Source organism: Ursus arctos, unplaced genomic scaffold (assembly GCF_023065955.2).
Source record: "Ursus arctos isolate Adak ecotype North America unplaced genomic scaffold, UrsArc2.0 scaffold_4, whole genome shotgun sequence".
Taxonomy (NCBI): Eukaryota; Metazoa; Chordata; class Mammalia; order Carnivora; family Ursidae; genus Ursus; species Ursus arctos.
In genome coordinates, this window is record NW_026623056.1 from 91,197,271 (window position 1) to 91,215,441 (window position 18,171).

General features: G+C 58.4%; 1 protein-coding gene across 1 annotated transcript in view; it reads left to right on the plus strand.

Moving 5' to 3' along the window:
• Window positions 1-18,171, plus strand: part of UMODL1 (uromodulin like 1) — a 68,082-nt gene that overhangs the window by 15,360 nt on the left and 34,551 nt on the right. Inside the window, exons 7-11 of the mRNA XM_057306823.1 lie at window positions 7,535-7,789; window positions 10,188-10,300; window positions 11,745-11,964; window positions 16,011-16,148; window positions 16,644-17,213. Of these exons, the coding sequence (XP_057162806.1) occupies window positions 7,535-7,789; window positions 10,188-10,300; window positions 11,745-11,964; window positions 16,011-16,148; window positions 16,644-17,213 (1,296 nt within the window). The remainder of the gene's footprint in view (window positions 1-7,534; window positions 7,790-10,187; window positions 10,301-11,744; window positions 11,965-16,010; window positions 16,149-16,643; window positions 17,214-18,171) is intronic.

Sequence of the window (18,171 nt, forward strand, 5' to 3'; positions counted from 1 at the left end):
CTGGAGCTCCGAGGGGGCCGTGCTACACGCATAACTCTGGGGTGCCTGCATCTAGCTGGCACGAACGCTATGGGCACGGCTGGGAGAAGGGAAGGGGGCCTTGGCCTGGAGTCCTTGTGGGACGAGGTGCTGACACATTGCCAGGGCGAGGCAGGAAGCACGGCGGGAAAGAGCCTTCAGCGGTCAAGAAGGAACCATCCTTCACAGATGTGTCCCCCGAAGAGCTCAGACAACGAGCAGACCTGTAGGAGGCTTGGACTCTCAGGAGGGCCTTTTCAAAAGATGGCAGATGCCAAAGCACATTTGTATGCTGGTGGGGAGAGGCCCTGGCTAATTCTGGCGGCTCTGGGACCCAGGTCCGGCCTTCCCTCCTCTGGGAGGCCGTCCTTGGACTGTCTTCTCCCCCTCCCCGAAGGCCGTCCCCAGCTGGCGATAACGGTCACCTGCAGCAGCTCTGGTATGAGGCTCAGGGCAGGCACGGCGCCCACAGCCTGGAGGGGTGTCTGTAGGTGGCGAGGCCCCAGGTGCTGGCCCCTGGGGGCAGCTGGGGTGGCGAGTGGGGGATAAGCAGCTGGAACCCCAGCTCACGTGGAGGGAGCAGCGAGGGTCAGGTTACCCTTCATTCTTTCACTCATTCATCTGTGTGTACGACACACTTTAACGAGTGTCTGCTATGCGCCAGGCACTGTTCTAATGGATTCTTCTGTGTCTAAGAGCCCGCGCTCCCTTGGCTCCCATTTCAGTGAGGAAGACAACACAGATGTGGACAAATTCCAAATGTGGGGCAGTGGTTCAGCTACCAAGATGAAGGAGAGTGATGGGTGGGGTGGGGCCTCGGGTGTGGTCTCAGATGCCGTGGCCGGGGCTGGCCCTTGGACAGGGTGGTCCTTGGGCAGAGACCAGAGTGCAGTCGGGAGTGAGCCCACAAGGCAGGAGTGCGGTAGCTGAAAAATACAAGCCAAAGCTGCCCGCATGCTGACCCAGGGCCTGCAGCTGCCCCTCTCACGGCAGAAGGGGCTTTGCAGATGGGATTAGCTAAGGGTCTCGAGCTGGGGTCGATGGTGGATTCCTTGTGGGGGCAGTGTCACCGCAGGCTCCTTCTAAGAGGGAGGCAGGAGGCTCAGAGGCAGGGAGAGGAGACGGTCGAGGGAAGCGGAGGGCACACAGGTGCTGTGTGTGGTTTTGAAGGTGAAGGGACCCCTGGCCATGGAGCCTGCGGGAGGCAGGGTCTGCATTCTCCCCTGGAGTCTCCGGGAGGAGCAGAGCACTGCCCACACCTGCGTCTTCGACTTCTGACCTCCAGAGCTGTAAGAGTGGATTTCTCTTGTCTTGAGCACTACGTTTGCACCAGTTTGTTACAGCGGCTTCGGGAAACTCCTACATGGAGTGAGGTCAGGCCCCAGTGGAGGCATGTTCACGGTGGGGTCCAGGAACCAGGAGGTGGTGGGGACTGAGCACGGAGGAGGGGGCTGGGGACAGGGGCAGGACCCGGCGGGACCCACCCTGCACAGGTGTGATAAGGCCACGGAGATTCTTAAGTCTTTATTCTGGAAACTTGTAGGCAAATACAAGCCCAGAGAGGAGTGTGATGAATGTCTGCTGACCCCCTGGGGACCCGTCTTGCTCCATCTCTGTCCCCATCTGCTGCCCGCCCCCAGCCTCATTATTCTGAACCCCCTTCAACATATCACTCCATCGGTCACACTCCAGGATGTGTCTCTAGGAGATGAGAGAGATTTAAAAAAACCCAAATGCCAGATCATATCATCTTTTGAAAACCCAAAACCACAGCTCCTTAATCCCATCAAACACCCAGTCTGCTGACATGTCCCATTGTCCCATCACCATCATAACTTTTTGACAGTTGTTTGATGCTGTCTGGGGGTTTCCCTCCCTGTTTCTCCTTGTAATTGCTGGAGGATCCGGCGCCCCTTCCCCCAGCTGAGTTTCCCGTAAGCTGGGATCTGCCAGCTGGCATCCAGGGGCCCTCAAAACCTTTCCCCAGTCTCTGGATTTTCTAAACCACAGTTGGCTTTTCCTTTAATGGCTCATCTGATGAAGCCAATGGATCCCTTCCTAAAATGTTCCCACATGCATCAAATATGCATGATGACCGAGCAGACTGACCATCCGGAGACTGTCAAATTTTGACAGCTGTCAAAATGTCATGACCCCAGATAGTGACGCAGCTGCCTGAAGCCAGGCCATCCCCTCTCTTTCGGTCAATGGTCCGTTGCTGGACTTGGCTGTGCTGTCTCCCCACCAGCAGCCTTCATGTCCCAGAGATTCCTGGAGGAACCTGGTCCACTCTCCCCCCTTTACTGCCCAGATTTCCTGAAGTACCTGCTTGAGAATCCTTGTCTCAGGGCCTGCTTCTGGGGGAGCCCAAACTGAGTTGTCAGCTGTGCACATCTTCATGCATGGATCAAATCGTGCAGTCCAGCAGTGGGAGCGATGAGCACAGATGATGCTTACGGAGGTCACGCTGTCCTGTGGTACGAGACTTCCGTGGTTTCTGGCGGCACCGAAGTCATGACCAAAGGAAAGGCTACATTCTAGTAGATGCTAGTAAAAATAAAGATTCGTTTTCTCATCTACATTTTTGGACCCCTGACGTCTGTGTACGATCCCATCCAGGTTAAGAACCCCTAACTGGGTGACGGGCACTAGGAGGGCACGTGATGTGATGAGCCCGGGGTGTTACCCGCAGTGGATGAATCACTGACCGCTCCCTCTGAAACTAATGACGTGCTGGACGTTGGCTAATTGAGTTTAAAAACCAGAGAACGTAATGCAGAGGTAGCGTCAGATTTAGGTTCAGATCTGACCTTTTCTTGGCAAGACTGCTTCACACGTCATAGGTGCTGTCGTGTGCTTCCGTGATACGGGTTGTCCCTGTTCCTGAGGGCTCAGTGGCAGGAGAGGAGCAAGCAGGACTCTGGCAGGACTGCCCTCTGAGTAAGAGACTGAGTAAGGGACTCCGGAGGGCGCCCAGCGGCAGACGGGGTGACCTGACGCACCTGTGTCCAGGTGCGCTCTGCTGCTGGTTGGAGAACAGACCAGAGGGGTCGTGCAGACCCCGAACCCCATCTGTCCTTCCTTAGTGACGGAACTGGGAGTTTTCTGTGGAGATGCGCCCATTGCAAAGACTACGTTTCTCTACCCCCTTGGCAGGTGGGGTGGCCACGTGACTCACCTTAGCCAATGAGAGAGAGTGGACGTCTCCACGAGAGTTGGGAAGACTGCCTGAGGGTCCTGGCCCTGCTGAGATCAGGCTGGACTCAGCACTAGGGTGGCCTAGGCCCTGTTCGCCATCTGAGCCACATGGGGACCTTGAGGTTAGACCCCTAGCGATGGGGGAGTGAAGACAGAAGGAGCCTGGGCCTGAGGTGCCACAGATGTTCTCCACATGAGTGGCACACTGTGGGGTGGAGCCCTGTCCCGTGGGCTTTCCTCTTTTGTGGAGCAGCTGATCCCGCTCTAATGGAGTTGGTGCCGGGCACAAAGCAGGGAGCCAGCAGGTCGGCCAGGGTACCCGGGAGCAGCAGCTGGCGATGGGACAGTGGGCGCGGTGGGGACAGGTCCCCCCAGGACAACGGGGCACGAACTACAGGCAGGGTTGGCCAGAGAAGAGGCTGTAGGACAGGGCACCTTGTGATGCCTCGGCACCCCCTCTCCGATGGCACAGCCTAGGGGCAGAGACAGCCCACTCCATGTGGCCGTGGAGAGTCCGTTCCGGAACCTGGTTTATTACTTTAACAACCTGTACCAGCAGAAGAAGGTAAGGGCCCTCTCGGCGGCCCAGCACACTGTTTTTATTTCCCCCCGCTCCCTGCCCGATTTTTTTATGCTATTGAAATCCTGCTGTCGATACAGTTTTGTATCCTGCTTTCTTCACTCACTGTTATGTCATATGAAGTTTTCTGGAAGCCAACTCGTCTTCATAATTAGGATTTTCGATGGTGGAGTGACAGAGCGGTTCCCCTTATATGCAGTTTCGCGTTCCCTGGGGTTTCCACGGGGTCACTTACCCACAGTCCTCCGCAGCATGGGAAGCCCATGATCCTCCTTCTGACGTGTGGTCCGAAGGTCAACAGCAGCCTAACCCTAGGTCACAACACCTACGTGACTCACCTCGCTTCCCTCGTCACGCAGGTGTTTTGTCATCTCGTGTCAGCACAAGAAGGGTGAGCGCGGGGCAGCGAGATGTTTTGAGAGAGAGACCACATTCACATGACTTTCATTTCAGCATGTTGTTAGAATTGTGCTTTGATTGTTCGTTCCTGTTGCTAATCTCTTCTTGTGCCTGTTCATGAGTTCTGTATCATAAGACGGCATACAGGTACTATGCGTGGCTACCCGGGGCTCAGGCATTGGCCACCTTGAGATGCATCCCCCGCGGATAAGGGGGACCCCTGTAATCATCTACAGCAGTGATATGACACTCTTTGCTCTTTTCCTCAAGGTGGGGGGCGTTTAGCTTGCTTCCACCACTCTGCCATGAAAACCAGAACTTGCGTTAACATTGTGAAGTGGTTATGGAGCATATTGTTATCACGGGGTTTGAGTCAGTCATTTAATTCATATTCCCTTTGAAAGGGACAGAACAGTGAGGACCCTCCCTTTGTTCATAACAACACGGCCAAGAGCTGCTTAGCCCTTAACGCTCCCTGGGGCTTTGTAATAAGTGATTTATGGTCTCACCTCATTTAACCCTTAGGACCGCCCCCGCCCACCCCCCCCAGGAGGCACCTGCCCGTATTGTGCTCATTTTCAGAAGAGAAACGCCAGGTAAAGGAAGGTAACCATTGGTACACGATCCCAAAGCTGGTTCTAACAGACAACCCGGGCCCTGTCCACCGCCGAGGCCACATTTCCTAGCGCGCGCTGGCTGGAGGGCACTGCTCTCATCCTGGATTATCTGTTTCCGATCCGGAGCGGCCACGGAGCATCCGACAGGGCGTGTGTGGCCCAGTGGCCGTGCCCCTTCCCCCCCACATCGGTGCGTAGGGCCAGGAGCTGGCCAGCACTCTAGAGCAGTGGAGCTTTCTCTTCGCTGATGCAGAAGCTGACCGGGGTGATGATTGACTGACTCTTCCTGCTCTGCTGTGGGGAGGAGCAAGGCCACGAACTGATGCTGGGAAGCGGACTGGTTCCCAGCACTGCTCCAGGAGCGAGAGGCGTCCAGGGTCAGTCCTCTCCTACTGGAATGTTCCATCTCACAGCAGAGGAAGCTCTGTGGAGTGAGGAGGCTTGTCTCCTGGTCACTGCCAGTGAGCCTCTGCACTTGGCAAATGGTAGGCACTCAACCAATATTTGTCAATGAGTGAAAAGGCATGTTGGGGTGGTGGCTATTCCTAGGTCCCTGGATGTTAAAGAAATTCACCTGCCGGCCGCACTTCTGGCAACAAAACACTCCTCTGGTTCGCGTCATGACTCTGGAGTCTGACTAGACTTCAGCCCGCCCTCCATGCACAAATGTGCCCACAGAGCTTCGCACAGACCACCCTACCTCTCCCGTACTTGGCCTCCGGGGGAGAGTCCTGTCCCGTCAGCGAGCAGAGAAGGTTGGAATACAGTAACTGAAAATACCCTGGCTAGCAATCTGATATAATATTAGACTATAGAGTCTAGTATAGTTAGGAATGTTGCCAGCCACACTGTGCCATGCTACTCGACGTCCTGAGTTGCAAGATTCCTTCAAGATAAGGGGCCGATGTTTCGAGAGCGAAACATCACTAGGAAAAGCTGCACCCCCGACCTCACTTCTAAGAGGCAGAAAAGACAAACACAGTGTCCAGATCAGGACGTCAGGGAATGCCAACTGCTAAGGGGAACAGCATGTGTTTTCCATTTAGAGGCTTAATATAAATGAGCAGTCTGCTGGGAGGGTTTGGAGGTACAAACCCGTGGAAAATCCAGCACAAGTTTCAGCTGCTTTTCTAGTGAAATTAGTCATCCAATTAATGGCATGCAGGGCGGCTGGATTCTTGACAGAACAAAAGTCATCAGATGTACCTCACGGCTCCCGCCTGCTATTCCGGGACACGTCCCGTTTTAGGATCAGGTGGAACTGTATTCAAGGTCACCCTCACTCCTTCCGACATGGTCTCCTTCCCAGCTGGCACCTAATAGCTACTCAGCTCCATGAAGAGCCGTCTCCCAAGCCTGGCGCTTGGTGAGGGCAGGGCTGCCGGCGGGAGAGACAGCCAGGGCCGGCGGGACGCAGCCGTTCGCTTCACCCGTGCCAACGCTCCTCACTGGCAGTCAGGCTTCTGACAATTGGAGGCTCAGAACCTTGGCTCGAATCCTCAGCATTTCTACCTTTCCAAGCTTCAGGAGTCAAGCCGACGGGCTCAAGGGAAAAGAGGAGCAGAGGCCGCCCCGGGAGACCACAGGAAAGGCAGGATCCCCAGTAGCCTCCGAACTGCTTCGCCAGAGATGGGTCAGGGTTGCCCGGAAGAAACGAGGGTCCAGACCCGTGGACACGGGGAAGATGATGTGCGTCGCCCAGACAAATGTCAGGTCCCAGGTCTGGCTCACGGCTGCAGGATGGGGAGGCCTCAGGTAGCAGTGCCCTCGGATCACGCAAGGTCAAGAATCAAACAGTATTTTCTGGGGACACTTTTTAAGAGGAATACGTCGGAAAGCTAGTGGGCAGCAAGGTGTCCTGTGACCGAAGGATGAAAATCCATGTCAGAGCGAAGACGGAGGGAAGGGGTCGAAGGACCATTTTCTCCGGGTCCCAGAGGTGGGATCAGCCTTTGAATGTTGGAAGATGGTTGACGGGCAGCCCCATCAAGGCCTTCCAACACGTGGCACTGTCCTGCCAGTTGTGGCCTTGAAAGCTAGCAGAAGAAGAGCTCAGTTCTGGACGGAACTGAGCTCTTCCTGGACGCCCAGATGGAGGCGGCCACAGGTGTCCTCCGGAGGCTGGGACAATCCGGGCCACGTGGTCTCCATCCATGTGGCTACGCGCCTGGCAGTGGGACTGCTGGACCCTATGGTCATCCTATTTTGAATGTTTTGAGGAACCTCCGCACTGTCTCCAGAGTGGCTGCACCCCATTCCCACCAACGGCGCAGGAGGGCTCCCCTCTGTCTACATCCCGCCAGCAGCTTGTCTCTCGTGGTTTTGTTTTTAGCTGTTGGGACAGATGTGAGGCGGTGTCTCTCTGTGGTTTTGATCTGCGTTTCCCTGATGACCAGTGACGGCGAGCATGCGTGTCTGTTGGCCATCTGATGTCTTCTTTGGAGAAATGTCTGTTCAGATCCTTTGCCCGTATTTTAATTGGATTGTGGGTTTTCTGTTTGTTTTGTTTTTTTGCTATGGGGTTGTAGGAGTTCTTTACACGTTGTGGGTATCGGCCCCTTATCAGACGTATGGTTTGTGACTGTCGTCTCCCGTTCTGTAGCTTGTCTTTTCACTTCGTGGGTGGTCTCCTTGCTGTGCAGGAGTGTTCTGTCGCATCTGACGTTTTCCCACTGATGGATTTTGCTTTGGTTTGCTGATCTCACTTGTTCTGTGCTCACAGACTGCCCTCCCATCCGGGACTACGTGACCCTCAACGTCACCAGCAGCAGCTTCCGGGTGTCCTGGAGTTTAAATTCCACCCGGCCCCGCATGTTCCTTGTGCGGGTTTACAAGGCGGGGGAGCTCCTCCGGAGCGCCAGGACCACGGGCAGGACCCTGCAGGTGGCTGGGCTGGAGGCCGGAGAGCTGTATGTGGTGAAGACCAGCTACCAGGCATGCGGGGCCAATGTCACGGCCACGCTGACTGTCAGAACAGGTAGGTGCACTGGCACGTGCTCCGCTTGTCACCTGTGAGGCTGTGGTCCCACCTTCGTCCTGTCGGCCCCGAGATGCACATCCTCCTTCGCTCTATTCTCAGGGCAGAGGCTGTCGCCGGCCTGGTGCCACCCTCCCTGGGGGGCGGTGGGGGCTCTCTGTCCTCAGAGCAGTGCCGTGGTGGCTGTCTGCGGTCTTCACGGCTCCCCTCACGCCCCTACATCTCGTCCTGCCCGGGGGGCTCACTCTCACACCTGAGGTGACCAGGGACTGCGGGAGCCCATCTTCTGGTTAGAAGGACTTAGCAGTCAGAGAGCACAGAGAAGAAAGTGTAATAAAGCGAACATGGCCGCGGCGTTCATGCACTGATAGAACTCCTGTGACACCGAGTTCACAGGGCTGAGCTCCCAGACCAGAGCTGAGCATCATGTGAAATCCTCACGGGCCTGTTTCATGTCCCACATGAGGCACCTGGCCAGCTAGCGCAGTGCCCCCCGGATGGGTCCATGAAGCAACTTCCTCTCACCCAAACAAACACGTTATGGGTGTGAACCAGCGAGTCAGCTCTGGAAAGGGCAGTGGGTGTGGCTGGGGTTGGGGGGGCGCTCTGCAGGGGGCTGACCTTGCCCCATCCCATGACTCCCTCTCCTTTGGGCCTGGCCTGGCTGTCCCTGAGTGGGGCAGGCCTTGGTCAGGTCTGGCGCTGGGGGCGGGAACTGTGTCCTGGGCTGGCTGCTGGGTGGGGACGGTGGAGCGCCCAGACATGCTGGTCTGGGGACAGAGCACAGATACCACGGCATGTGACACTCTGTGGGGTCTGTCTGAAGTAGAGATTAGTGCCAGTGCCAGGGCAGTGAATGAATGAGGGATGGCATGAGCAGGCCTTTGAGGACATGGCCCTCTGCCCTTTGTGAGCCAATTGGGGGCTGGCCCTTGCTAAACTGTCATAGCTCGTAGAACGGGCACCCAGAGGGCTCCCCCACCGCCCCAGCCATGAAACACGCGAACCTTGGGGCATGAGGCTTCTGATTTCGGAGCAGGCAGCACCTTATCTGCTCATTCTGTTTTCCAGGTACTGCGGGGAGTAAGTGGAGGGAGCACTCTGTTCCCTAGGTCATCCTGGGAGTGAGGGCACACCCCAGTGCTCCCCATGCCCTGCTCGCTGCTGTCCCTCGCCCCCTGCTCTCTCCCCAGCTCATCTCAGAAAGGATAATGTACTGAGCAACTTCTTGTCTAGCAGGACGTGCCCTGGGAACTTTCCAACCTGTGCCCTCGGGAAAGTTCCAGAAGACTCCTGAACTCTCTTCTTTCCCCAGCCTTGGTTTTCTTTTCCTTCTCCATATTGTAAAAATGCCGTTTGTGTGCACACTGCTCTGTTAAGGAGCTCGATTCACCTTCCAGGCTCTCTATCTAATTAATTCAGCCGTGATAGGAGCCGGCCACCTAGGGCGGCGGTGGACATAATGGCCGCAGTGGATACAGAGCCTCGCAGAGAATTCGGATTCCCCGGGCATGGATGGGCACTGACCAGGAGGATTTGTGCTGTGGGAGGGTCGAGGCTGACATCATAGGGACTCTTCCTGCCCTGAAGATGGGCGAGGGTCCAGAGGGCCCCTCATCTGGAAACACACAGTATACAACCTGGTGACCTTTCTGTGGCCCTTTGTGGCGCCTGCACACAGTGGTGATAAACTGCGCTTTGGGCTCAACTTGCTCGTTCGGGGAGAGCGGCTCTTAGGTCATCAGAGAAGCAGAGACGTGGCGGGACCTGCGATGGATGTTGGGTTCACTTTCGGTGATGAAAGAGACACGTGTTCCCCGTCCCATCATACTTGTCCAGCTTTGCTTATGTCCAAGTGAAGGGTGCCTCCCTCGCAGGGCGACCGCCCCGACTGGTTTGCCGGGGACAGAGGAGGTTCTCCAGGTGGGACTTGCGGGGCGCACACCTGGAGAGTCCTGGGCGAACGGGGTGCATTGGTCTCCAAGTGCTGGGGCCTGGGTGGGACCCGCGTGAGGACCTGGCTGGCCATGCGTGTGAGTGGGACGGGAAGGCAGCAGCCACGTGGGGTGACAGATGGCGGGAGGGGCCTTCAGACCCTGTGTGTGGTGGCTGAGTCCGGGTTCCTGATGGCGTGGGACATCTGCTCCTGTCCTGCCGGCCCCTGCTCTGGCTTAGAAGCCTGTGTGTGTCGGGAGGCTCCTTCCCTCCAGCACAGAGGTAAACCGTCCTTCCCTCCGTGTCCCCCACCGCGGCTCCCTGTCCCGGACTCCTGCCTCCATGTGTCATGGAAGATATAACAAACATCCCCCAGAAGAAGAGACTTTCTGGGGAACAGGGCCTGCAAACCATGTGACTGTGCATCACCGATTTTGGCTAATGTGTGTTATTGTTGTTGCAGACGCCCGCGTCTTCGAAGTCACCATCCGCGTCCTAAACCGCAACGTGACGAAGGAGCTGCTTAATCACAGCAGCCCCGAGTTCCAGGACTTTTCTCGACAGCTGCTCGGCGAGGTAAAACCGGAGCTCAGACATGGTGCCCTGCGGGGGCGTCCGAGCGAGACACCTGCACACGCCAGCCCCGGCGCTGAGCCCCTCCTAAGCGACTGCACCACCCCAGCCCAGACCCCGCACTAATTACCCAAACGCTCCCCCTTATGCAGCACTGAATCTAGATTTGTGGCCAACTGTCTTTGAAAACCATGCTTTGGTTCAAATGGGCTTTTGCTGGTGCAGCCGGGTTTTCCGTGGAACCTTCCATCTTGGGGGGCCTGGGTATCTATCTCTCGCCCTGCTTTGGAGTGGCTGCACTGGGGAGGCATTTACCAGGGATCCTGGCATCCATCCCTCCCCGTGGCTAGCAGGGGACAACAGCACAGAGCCCGGGAGGACCAGGCCAGTGGCTAACACTGTCTACCCTTGGGTGGACAGACCAATTAGAGAGCAAAGGGACTTGCTAAACCGTGGAGAACCATGAATGGTCTAAGATTTTATCTTTCCTGCAAACTGGTAAGTTAGGCTGTTCCTGTCAGGTGGTGCTGGTGGACGACGTGGGGTTCTGGGGTGGAGACCGAGGGCTTTATCCCCCACAGTGGAGTGGGCAGCGGGAACATCACACTGGTGACAGTTCCCTCTGGGTGCCAAGTCCCACAGGGGTGACATGGAGGGGCCCGGGGTTGGGGTGCACATAGCAGGTCACAGCCGGGGAGCTCTGAGCTTAGGGAAACTGAATCTTGTAAAGGGCCAGGAGCAAATCTGCCTAACGTTGCTCCAGAAAGGGACACTATCTTTACGGAGGCAGACGTGAACAACTCTGCCCTTTGCTCTGAAGGGGCCACTGTCTCTCCCCTGAGGCTGTTCACCCCACAGACGTCTTAGAAAGAGACTTCGGAGCAAAAGGGCAGTTAGCACTTCTGCTTGCAAGATGTGTAGACGTGGGACAGACGGAAGGAGGGTGTCTCTCCTCCTTCACCTGTCTGGTGATTCTCGCACGTGTGCAGGCATGGTGGGGGGATGGGGTGGGGCCAAGCTGGCCTCCCGCGCTGGGCATGCTGGCACTGAGCGCCTGCTTGCCTGGGTGTTTCCCTGGGGATTCAGCCAGGAAGGGGGTGTCTCCAAATAGCCACTCACGGTCTGTCTGTCTCACACACACGTTACCTGCACGCTGATTTTCAGGGTGTCTCCTGCTCCGTGACGGCGAGCCCGATTGTAGGTTCCCGTGGATTCTCACAAAGAGCGATCGGGCCCTGCCCGGCTGTCCCTGGGGAGGCCTGACGGGGGTGCGGGGAGCTGGGGCGTCTCTGCTTGCCCCGAGGGGCTGGTTGCTGGGCACCTCGTCTTGGTCGTGAGGGGGACAGATTCTGTGCACCATCCGTCCGTCGCACGGGCCCCCCTTCATGGTTTTGAAGACGCCGATGGAAGCATCTGCTCTGAGCGTCTGTTGCCTCTTCTCCACTAGGTTGAAAACTCCTTCCCGCCGGCAGTATCCGACCTGTACAGGAGGGGGAAGCTGACGGTGCGGATCGTCTCCCTCCAGGCCGGAAGCGTGGTGGTGACGCTCAGGCTGACGTTTCGGGACCCCGAGTTCCCAGTGGGAGTCTCCACGCTGGCCCCCATGCTCCCACCTCTGCTGGCAAGCACGGTGTTCCAGATCGACCCGCAGGGGACACGCATGCAAGGTCGGTTCCCCTCCACACCCAAGTCTGCCACCAGGCCCCGGAGAGGCCCAGCCACGTTATTGCAGGTCCACGTTTGCTTTATTGTAAACGACTGATCAAGTACGTGAAATTCGTATCCTTGCTCTGTGTTCCTGTACAGAAGCTGGCAGTCCGTCTACATCCCACACCTCCCTGCTCCGGGCGGGAGAGGAACCCCAGGGGGAGCTCATTCCCGCAGATGGCCCAGAACACAAGTTGGGGCAGGGCCCTGGAGGACCCTGGAGGGGATGGGCACTGGGGGCTGACTCTGCGTCAGGGCCCTGCACACGGCCGCCTTGCCACCTGCTAATGCGGGCGTCTAGTTCCTCGGCCCAGACGTTATGTAATTTTACTTGATGTTGCCTTGAGGCAGGAAGTCACAGATCAGGGGAGGGGGAGAGACCCAGAGACAGAGAGAGAGGAGATTGGGGGGAGGTGCGGAGAAGAGAGACAGAGTCAGAAATAGAGGTAGAGAAGAGAGAAACAGAGACAGAGATATAGAAACAGAGATCTAGACATAGGGAGAGACAGATAGAGATGGAGACATGGAAAGAGACAGAGAGACAGGGGAGAGACAGAGACAGACAGACATGGAGAGAGACAGAGACAGAGAGATAGAGAGTGAGATAGAGAGACATGCTGACATGTAAGAAAGGTTTTGCTGCTCATACCCGGGGGTGAAGTTCCCCGCAGCGAGAGCACCTGCAGCCTCCACGTCCGCGAGCCTGCCTGGGGCTCCGTCTGGGGAAGGGGTGTCTGAGAGCGAGCTGTTATCTCTGGGCTTGGCTGTGTTCTGGCTTGCTGTCCTAACCTCCCTCCCCAAGGATGCAGGGAAGGCCATGGGACTGTCACATCTGAAGTCACACCTGGAAAACCCCTGCCTGCTTAGCCTGGGGGCTGCTCTGTCACTCACCCTCAGGGATGGAGATGGAAGGGGTCCCCTGCACCTGGGAGGCCTGCTTACCTAGGCTTGGGGGCTAAATGCAGGGCAGGCACGGGGAGCCCTGTGGGGGCGTCCTCAGCGGGCACCCCCAGGACCCACCTGAGACCAGCTCTGAGCAATCTTTTGGTGGCCCAGCCAGCCCTTCCGGCTACTCCCCAGCCTGTCCCTGTGCACCAGGCTTTAGTTTACTCCAGATCCTTGCCAGTGTGTTGAGTCGTGGCCCCCAAAAGAAATGTCCACCTAGAACTTCAGGCTTTGTTTGGAAGAAGGGTCTTTGCAGATAAAAGTCAGGTAAGGATCTGAGATCATCCCGGATCAGGGGAGGGCCCTGAATTAGAAGACACGGAGGAGGAGAGACCCAGATACATAGGAGAAGGCCACGTGGAGACGGAGGCAGAGGCTGGAGGCCACGAGCCCGGGAACACAGGGAGCCCAGACGCTGGAAGAGGCAGGGAGGACCCCCTCCCAGAGCCCCAGAGGGAGGGAGGCCCTGCCACACCTCGACTCTGGACTTTGGCCTCTAGAAGTGTGTGAATGAGCCCCGTGGTTTCCAGCCAGCCTGGAAGCTCTTGGGGTCTGAAGGCGGCCTCCAAGAAGCAATGCAGAGAAGAGGCACCTTCGTCGCTAGTGTTCTAGGGTTGTTAGCAGGTCATGTGAAGTGTTCCAGAAACCCCTCAGCAGTTACCTCTCACCCTGTAGGCTCCCTGCCTGACAGTGGGCTGTTTGCTGAAGGGTGGCTGTGGGAGGCCCCCTGGGGCTGGGACCCCTCTTCTGCCCAGTGACTGGGGTGGGGGGCACCTGGCCCCGTGCAGGGTCTTCTGACCCAGTGACTGCTGGCTGTTGTCACCGGAACCTGCAGGCAGCCCTCCCTCCCCCTGCCATCCACAGCCCCCACTCCGGCAGGCAGCCCAGGCCTGAGCCCTCCCCAGGAGCGCCCCAGCCCCGCGGACGGCCGACTGGAGGAGAAGCACATGCCCGGCTAGTCCACAGAACGCCAATGAACCACAGCCCAGAGAGCCCCCCTCCTCTGTGGCTCGCACAGAAATGCTATTGTTGGCGGCCTCAGAGCATTCCTGGGTGATTTGGGGGCTCTCGCCTGCCATGAGTCAACATGTCCCAACAGCGTGGGGGGTCATGTTGTCATGACCTCAGCTTCTCCCTGAGGCCCATCTGTTGCGGGGGGAGGGGGGTCACTGGGTGGCCACGTGTCCTTGGTCTTCCTCCAGGAGGGCGGGCCCCTTGCTGAGCAGCACCCTGTTCCTATGAGCCGCACCCTCCGGGGGCCTGCTCAGCCTCGCCCCAGCTGCGCGGCTGGCAGGAGCAGAGCGCGGCCCCACGCTCGGGGCCCCTGCCCGCGTCCTTGGCTGGCGGGTCCAGAAGGTGCCAAGGCCACCTGGCAACTCTCACCACAGACCTGCCTCCTCCCTCTGAACTCGAGAACCACCTGGCCTGGGGCTTTAATGCAAGAAGCTGTCGTGCCTGACTCTGGGCTTGCTAGCCAGCTGCGTGCCAGGGGAGCAAAGGCTCGGTGACTCACCACGACTAAAAATAGCCACCAGGTGTTCAGTGGTGCGAGCTCCGAGCTCCGGTCTCGACCTCTGCTCTCCTCAGGGCCCTGCTGCCAGGCCAGCCTGGGCTCCATCCCCAAAACTCCTCGAGCTGCCTGCAGGCTGGAGGTGGGGCAGGGCTCCAGGAAGACCCGGGGGCCGAGACACCAGGGCCCTGCCTATTCAGGAGCCCCAGGTGGGGAGTGGGGGGTAACTGTCGCATCAGCTGGTGAACCTGGTCTCTCAGGGAGCTGTTTCCGTGAAGCTCACATGAGGCTGAACTGAAAACCACAGCAGGAGCGGAGAGCACGTGGATGTTGGGTTTTCTCTGCACAAAACAACTCATCCCCTGTCCTGCCTTCAATCCGGGCTGAGTCCCAGCTCCTCTGGCACGCCGAGCACAGATCAGGCCCTTCTCCCTACAGCTCTGGGGAGACTGGTGCGGAAGGGCGTTGTGACCGGCCTCGGCACGCACGGCCGTCCAGCCCAACCCAGCCCGGGCGGGTGCCCCAGCCCTCTCCTCCGGCAGAGACGACTCCATTCCCAGCCACCTGCTCCCCTGGGGCGGGTGCGACAGGCAGGGAGCTGAAGGATGGATTCTGGGGTGTGGGAAAACTGCCCCTCAGCTCCTCCGAGCCTGGAATATAGCTGGAGACATTCATGCCTTAAATCACACGTATTACATGTAGCACTTTGTCCGTCAGTCACGTGTCAAGATGTGGGACACCCTCAGGTGTTTCCTTATAAGAGTGGGGACGGCGGTCACTAGGGGGACCGGAAGAGGGGATGGGAGAGGGCAGGAGAAGGAAGGGAACGGGGATCCCCAGCAACCTACTTTCACGGTTTGACTGATGCTAGTCCTGGCTGCCGCTGGTTGGAAATTACCAGGCTGTGGCGGGTGTGGTGCATGAGCAAGCACGGGGGGCCCCTGGGGGGGTCGACTCCCTTACCTAACACTCTTCCTTGCTCAGCTCAGAAGGGTTCCCAGTGACATGGGGTCTTTGGGATTCTTAGTTTCCCAGCAGGTGTTCCAGGGCCATTCTTATCTGTGTTACTAGAAGTGCATGTTATACTTAACCAGACTTTTCGGGCTTGGTTATTTTTTTTTGTTGAAGTGCTGAATGTTAGGAGATGTTGGCACATCAGAGAGAAGGGAAAGCATCCCGTTTTGGGGAGTCTGGGAACAAAGAATAAACGAGAGGAATGCATTCACACCAGTGGGTGCTAATTGCTCCAGAAGGAACCAACATCCCCTAGTCTTTGCCCCCAAATCAGCAAGCCGGCACTGGAGGTGGCAGGGGCAGATGTACTATCTTGGGTCAGGGACAGGCTTGGGGGGGGGGGGGCTCTGTGCGGGGCCTCCCTCCCAGTGCTGCTGGATGCCAAGGGCACGCCGCTGACTCCCAGCCTGCATCCCTCTGACGGTTTGCTGCAGAGATGCCTGGGAAGAGCTCTGCTCCGTTGCTGTTTTATTTTCTGAGTAGCTTCTGGCCGTTTCTCACTGGCTCTGTCCTGTGTCTCTCCTGCTCCCCCGGCAGATTGGGACGAGTGTGCAGACAGCCTGGGGCACGACTGCTCCCCTGCTGCCCAGTGCATCAACCTCGAGGGCTCCTACACCTGTCGGTGCCGGACGGCCCGGGACGCCAACCCCTCCCGCGCAGGCCGGGCCTGCGAGGGTGAGCCCCCATCCCGGGGACCTGGTATCCCATATCGTTTCTAATATCTGCAGGCTGCCGTCCTGTATTCTTTCCTTATTCGTGTGATGTCCGGCAGGCTGGTGACGGTGGTCGGCACCAAGCCCTGCACTGAGCACAGATCTAGAGAAATTGCCCCATTTCCGCACGGGCCAGGTGGATTCACCTGAGGCCAGTGAGAATGGAGCCCTGCACTTAGGTCCCAGCTCAGCAGCCATCCAGGAAGCGTTCCGCTCTGGGCACGTCTGAGAGTTCTCATTTGTCAAATGGAGAGGCCCTGCCTCCCGCTCTGAGAGCATGTGGGAGGCTGCGGACATGGGCCCCACTAAACATTCATCCTGTAACCCCCAACGAGACAGCCTGTGTCCCCACTTGGGGCCCACCTGGGGGCTCTTGCTCGCGGGTGGCATCCGGTGGGTTTTGCTTAGGGTTTTTGGACCAGATGTCCCCTCTGAGAGTGGATGTGTGTCTCGGCAGGTGACGTGGTGAACCCCACAGGGGGTATCCTGGCTCCAGCAACAGGTGTAACAGCCCCAGTGCTCAGCACAGGAACAATAGTCCTTGACCGGGAGACTCCCATCTCGTGGCCCAGCCCTGGGCGCCCCTGGGACACCCCTACAGCAGGCCAGGCCCAGACCCCAGGGCCCCCACCCAGGAGAGGGGGCAGCGGCGTGGTCAAGCAGGACAGGAACAGCACAGGGCAAGGCGTGGAGGACGAGGTGCCCAGAATGGCCCCAGGCTTGGTGACCGGCCAGTGGACAGCCAGCAGGGCTCCGGGGACAACCCCCAGCTCCCCTCCTGGGACCATGAATGGCTTGCTGGACACCACTGGATGGTTAGCAAGGAACTCCACCACAGAACCGTCCTTCTGGCCCACTCCTGCTGAGAGCCCTACAGACCCCATCGAGCGGCACGCCAGTCTCTCCTCTTGGGATGCACCACCACCTCTGGACCCCGCAGAGCCGCAGCACTTGGGCCTGGGGCCCTCCAGCTCCCCAGACCTGCCCTTAGCCCCCACGCCCGAGTCTCTGAGGCTTCCGGCCTGTGGTGAGTGCCTCGGATGACGTGTCCTAGGGGACATGTGCCCTGAGGCCGCAGCACACCGGCAAACAGTTGCGCTCCGGTTGGCAAGGGCTCACAGTCATTGAGTCAAAGCCCTTTGAGTCAGGTGCATTGCTCATCAGACGGCGAGGCCAAGTGGGGTACAGGGCAGCCCGGTCCCTGGTGGTGGCTTCTGTCTTGTTAGGACAGGAACCTGATCCCCATGCATTCTTCTCTCCTTCCTGTTCCAAGCCTTCTGGTTGCCCACGGCAGGAGCAGGAAGTCGGGGACCGGGAGGAGCCTGTGGAGTGCGTGTGTCTCATTAACCACTGCGGGACATCCCCCAGAAGTGTCGCACACCCCAGCATTCCCACGCCTCCCCAGCAGCGCAGTACCCTTGAGCCCGGTGCAGGCTCCCTGCTGTGTGGACCCCCAGCAGTCACGTTTACACCACGCAGAGGGCTAAGCCATTGCCAAGGTCCCGGGGTGGCACTGTGGGAGCTAGCCCTGCGCAGGAAAGGGGCCTGGCCGTGCAGCTCCCACAGAGGAGGCCACGCTGGCATCGCTGTGAGCTCGGTGCGCTAGCCCGACCCTGGGTCCATCCAAATAGAACTAATGGTTAAATGTGGCTCCGTTAGTGCACTTCTCTGCTGAGCAGTGTAGCTTCCAAGATGAGATTTAAGCCCCAGTAGCTTCCAAGATGAGCGCCCCCGGAGTCACCCTGCAGGAATGGCTCTGGACCCAGCAGGGGCCACCTGTGAGTCCCCTCAGGGGTGGAGGGTTCCCCCTCTGGAAGAGCCGCCCAGAATCTGTGCAGGAGGTTTGCTCTGGGGAAGACCAGAGGCCTCAGTGGCAGAGAGAAACCCAAACTGAAGAGGTGGGAGGGCCGTCCCAGGGAGCCTGGGGCTCAGGAGGGCCATCCGGGGAGCCTGCACCACACGCACGGCTGTAGCAGGAGGGGACT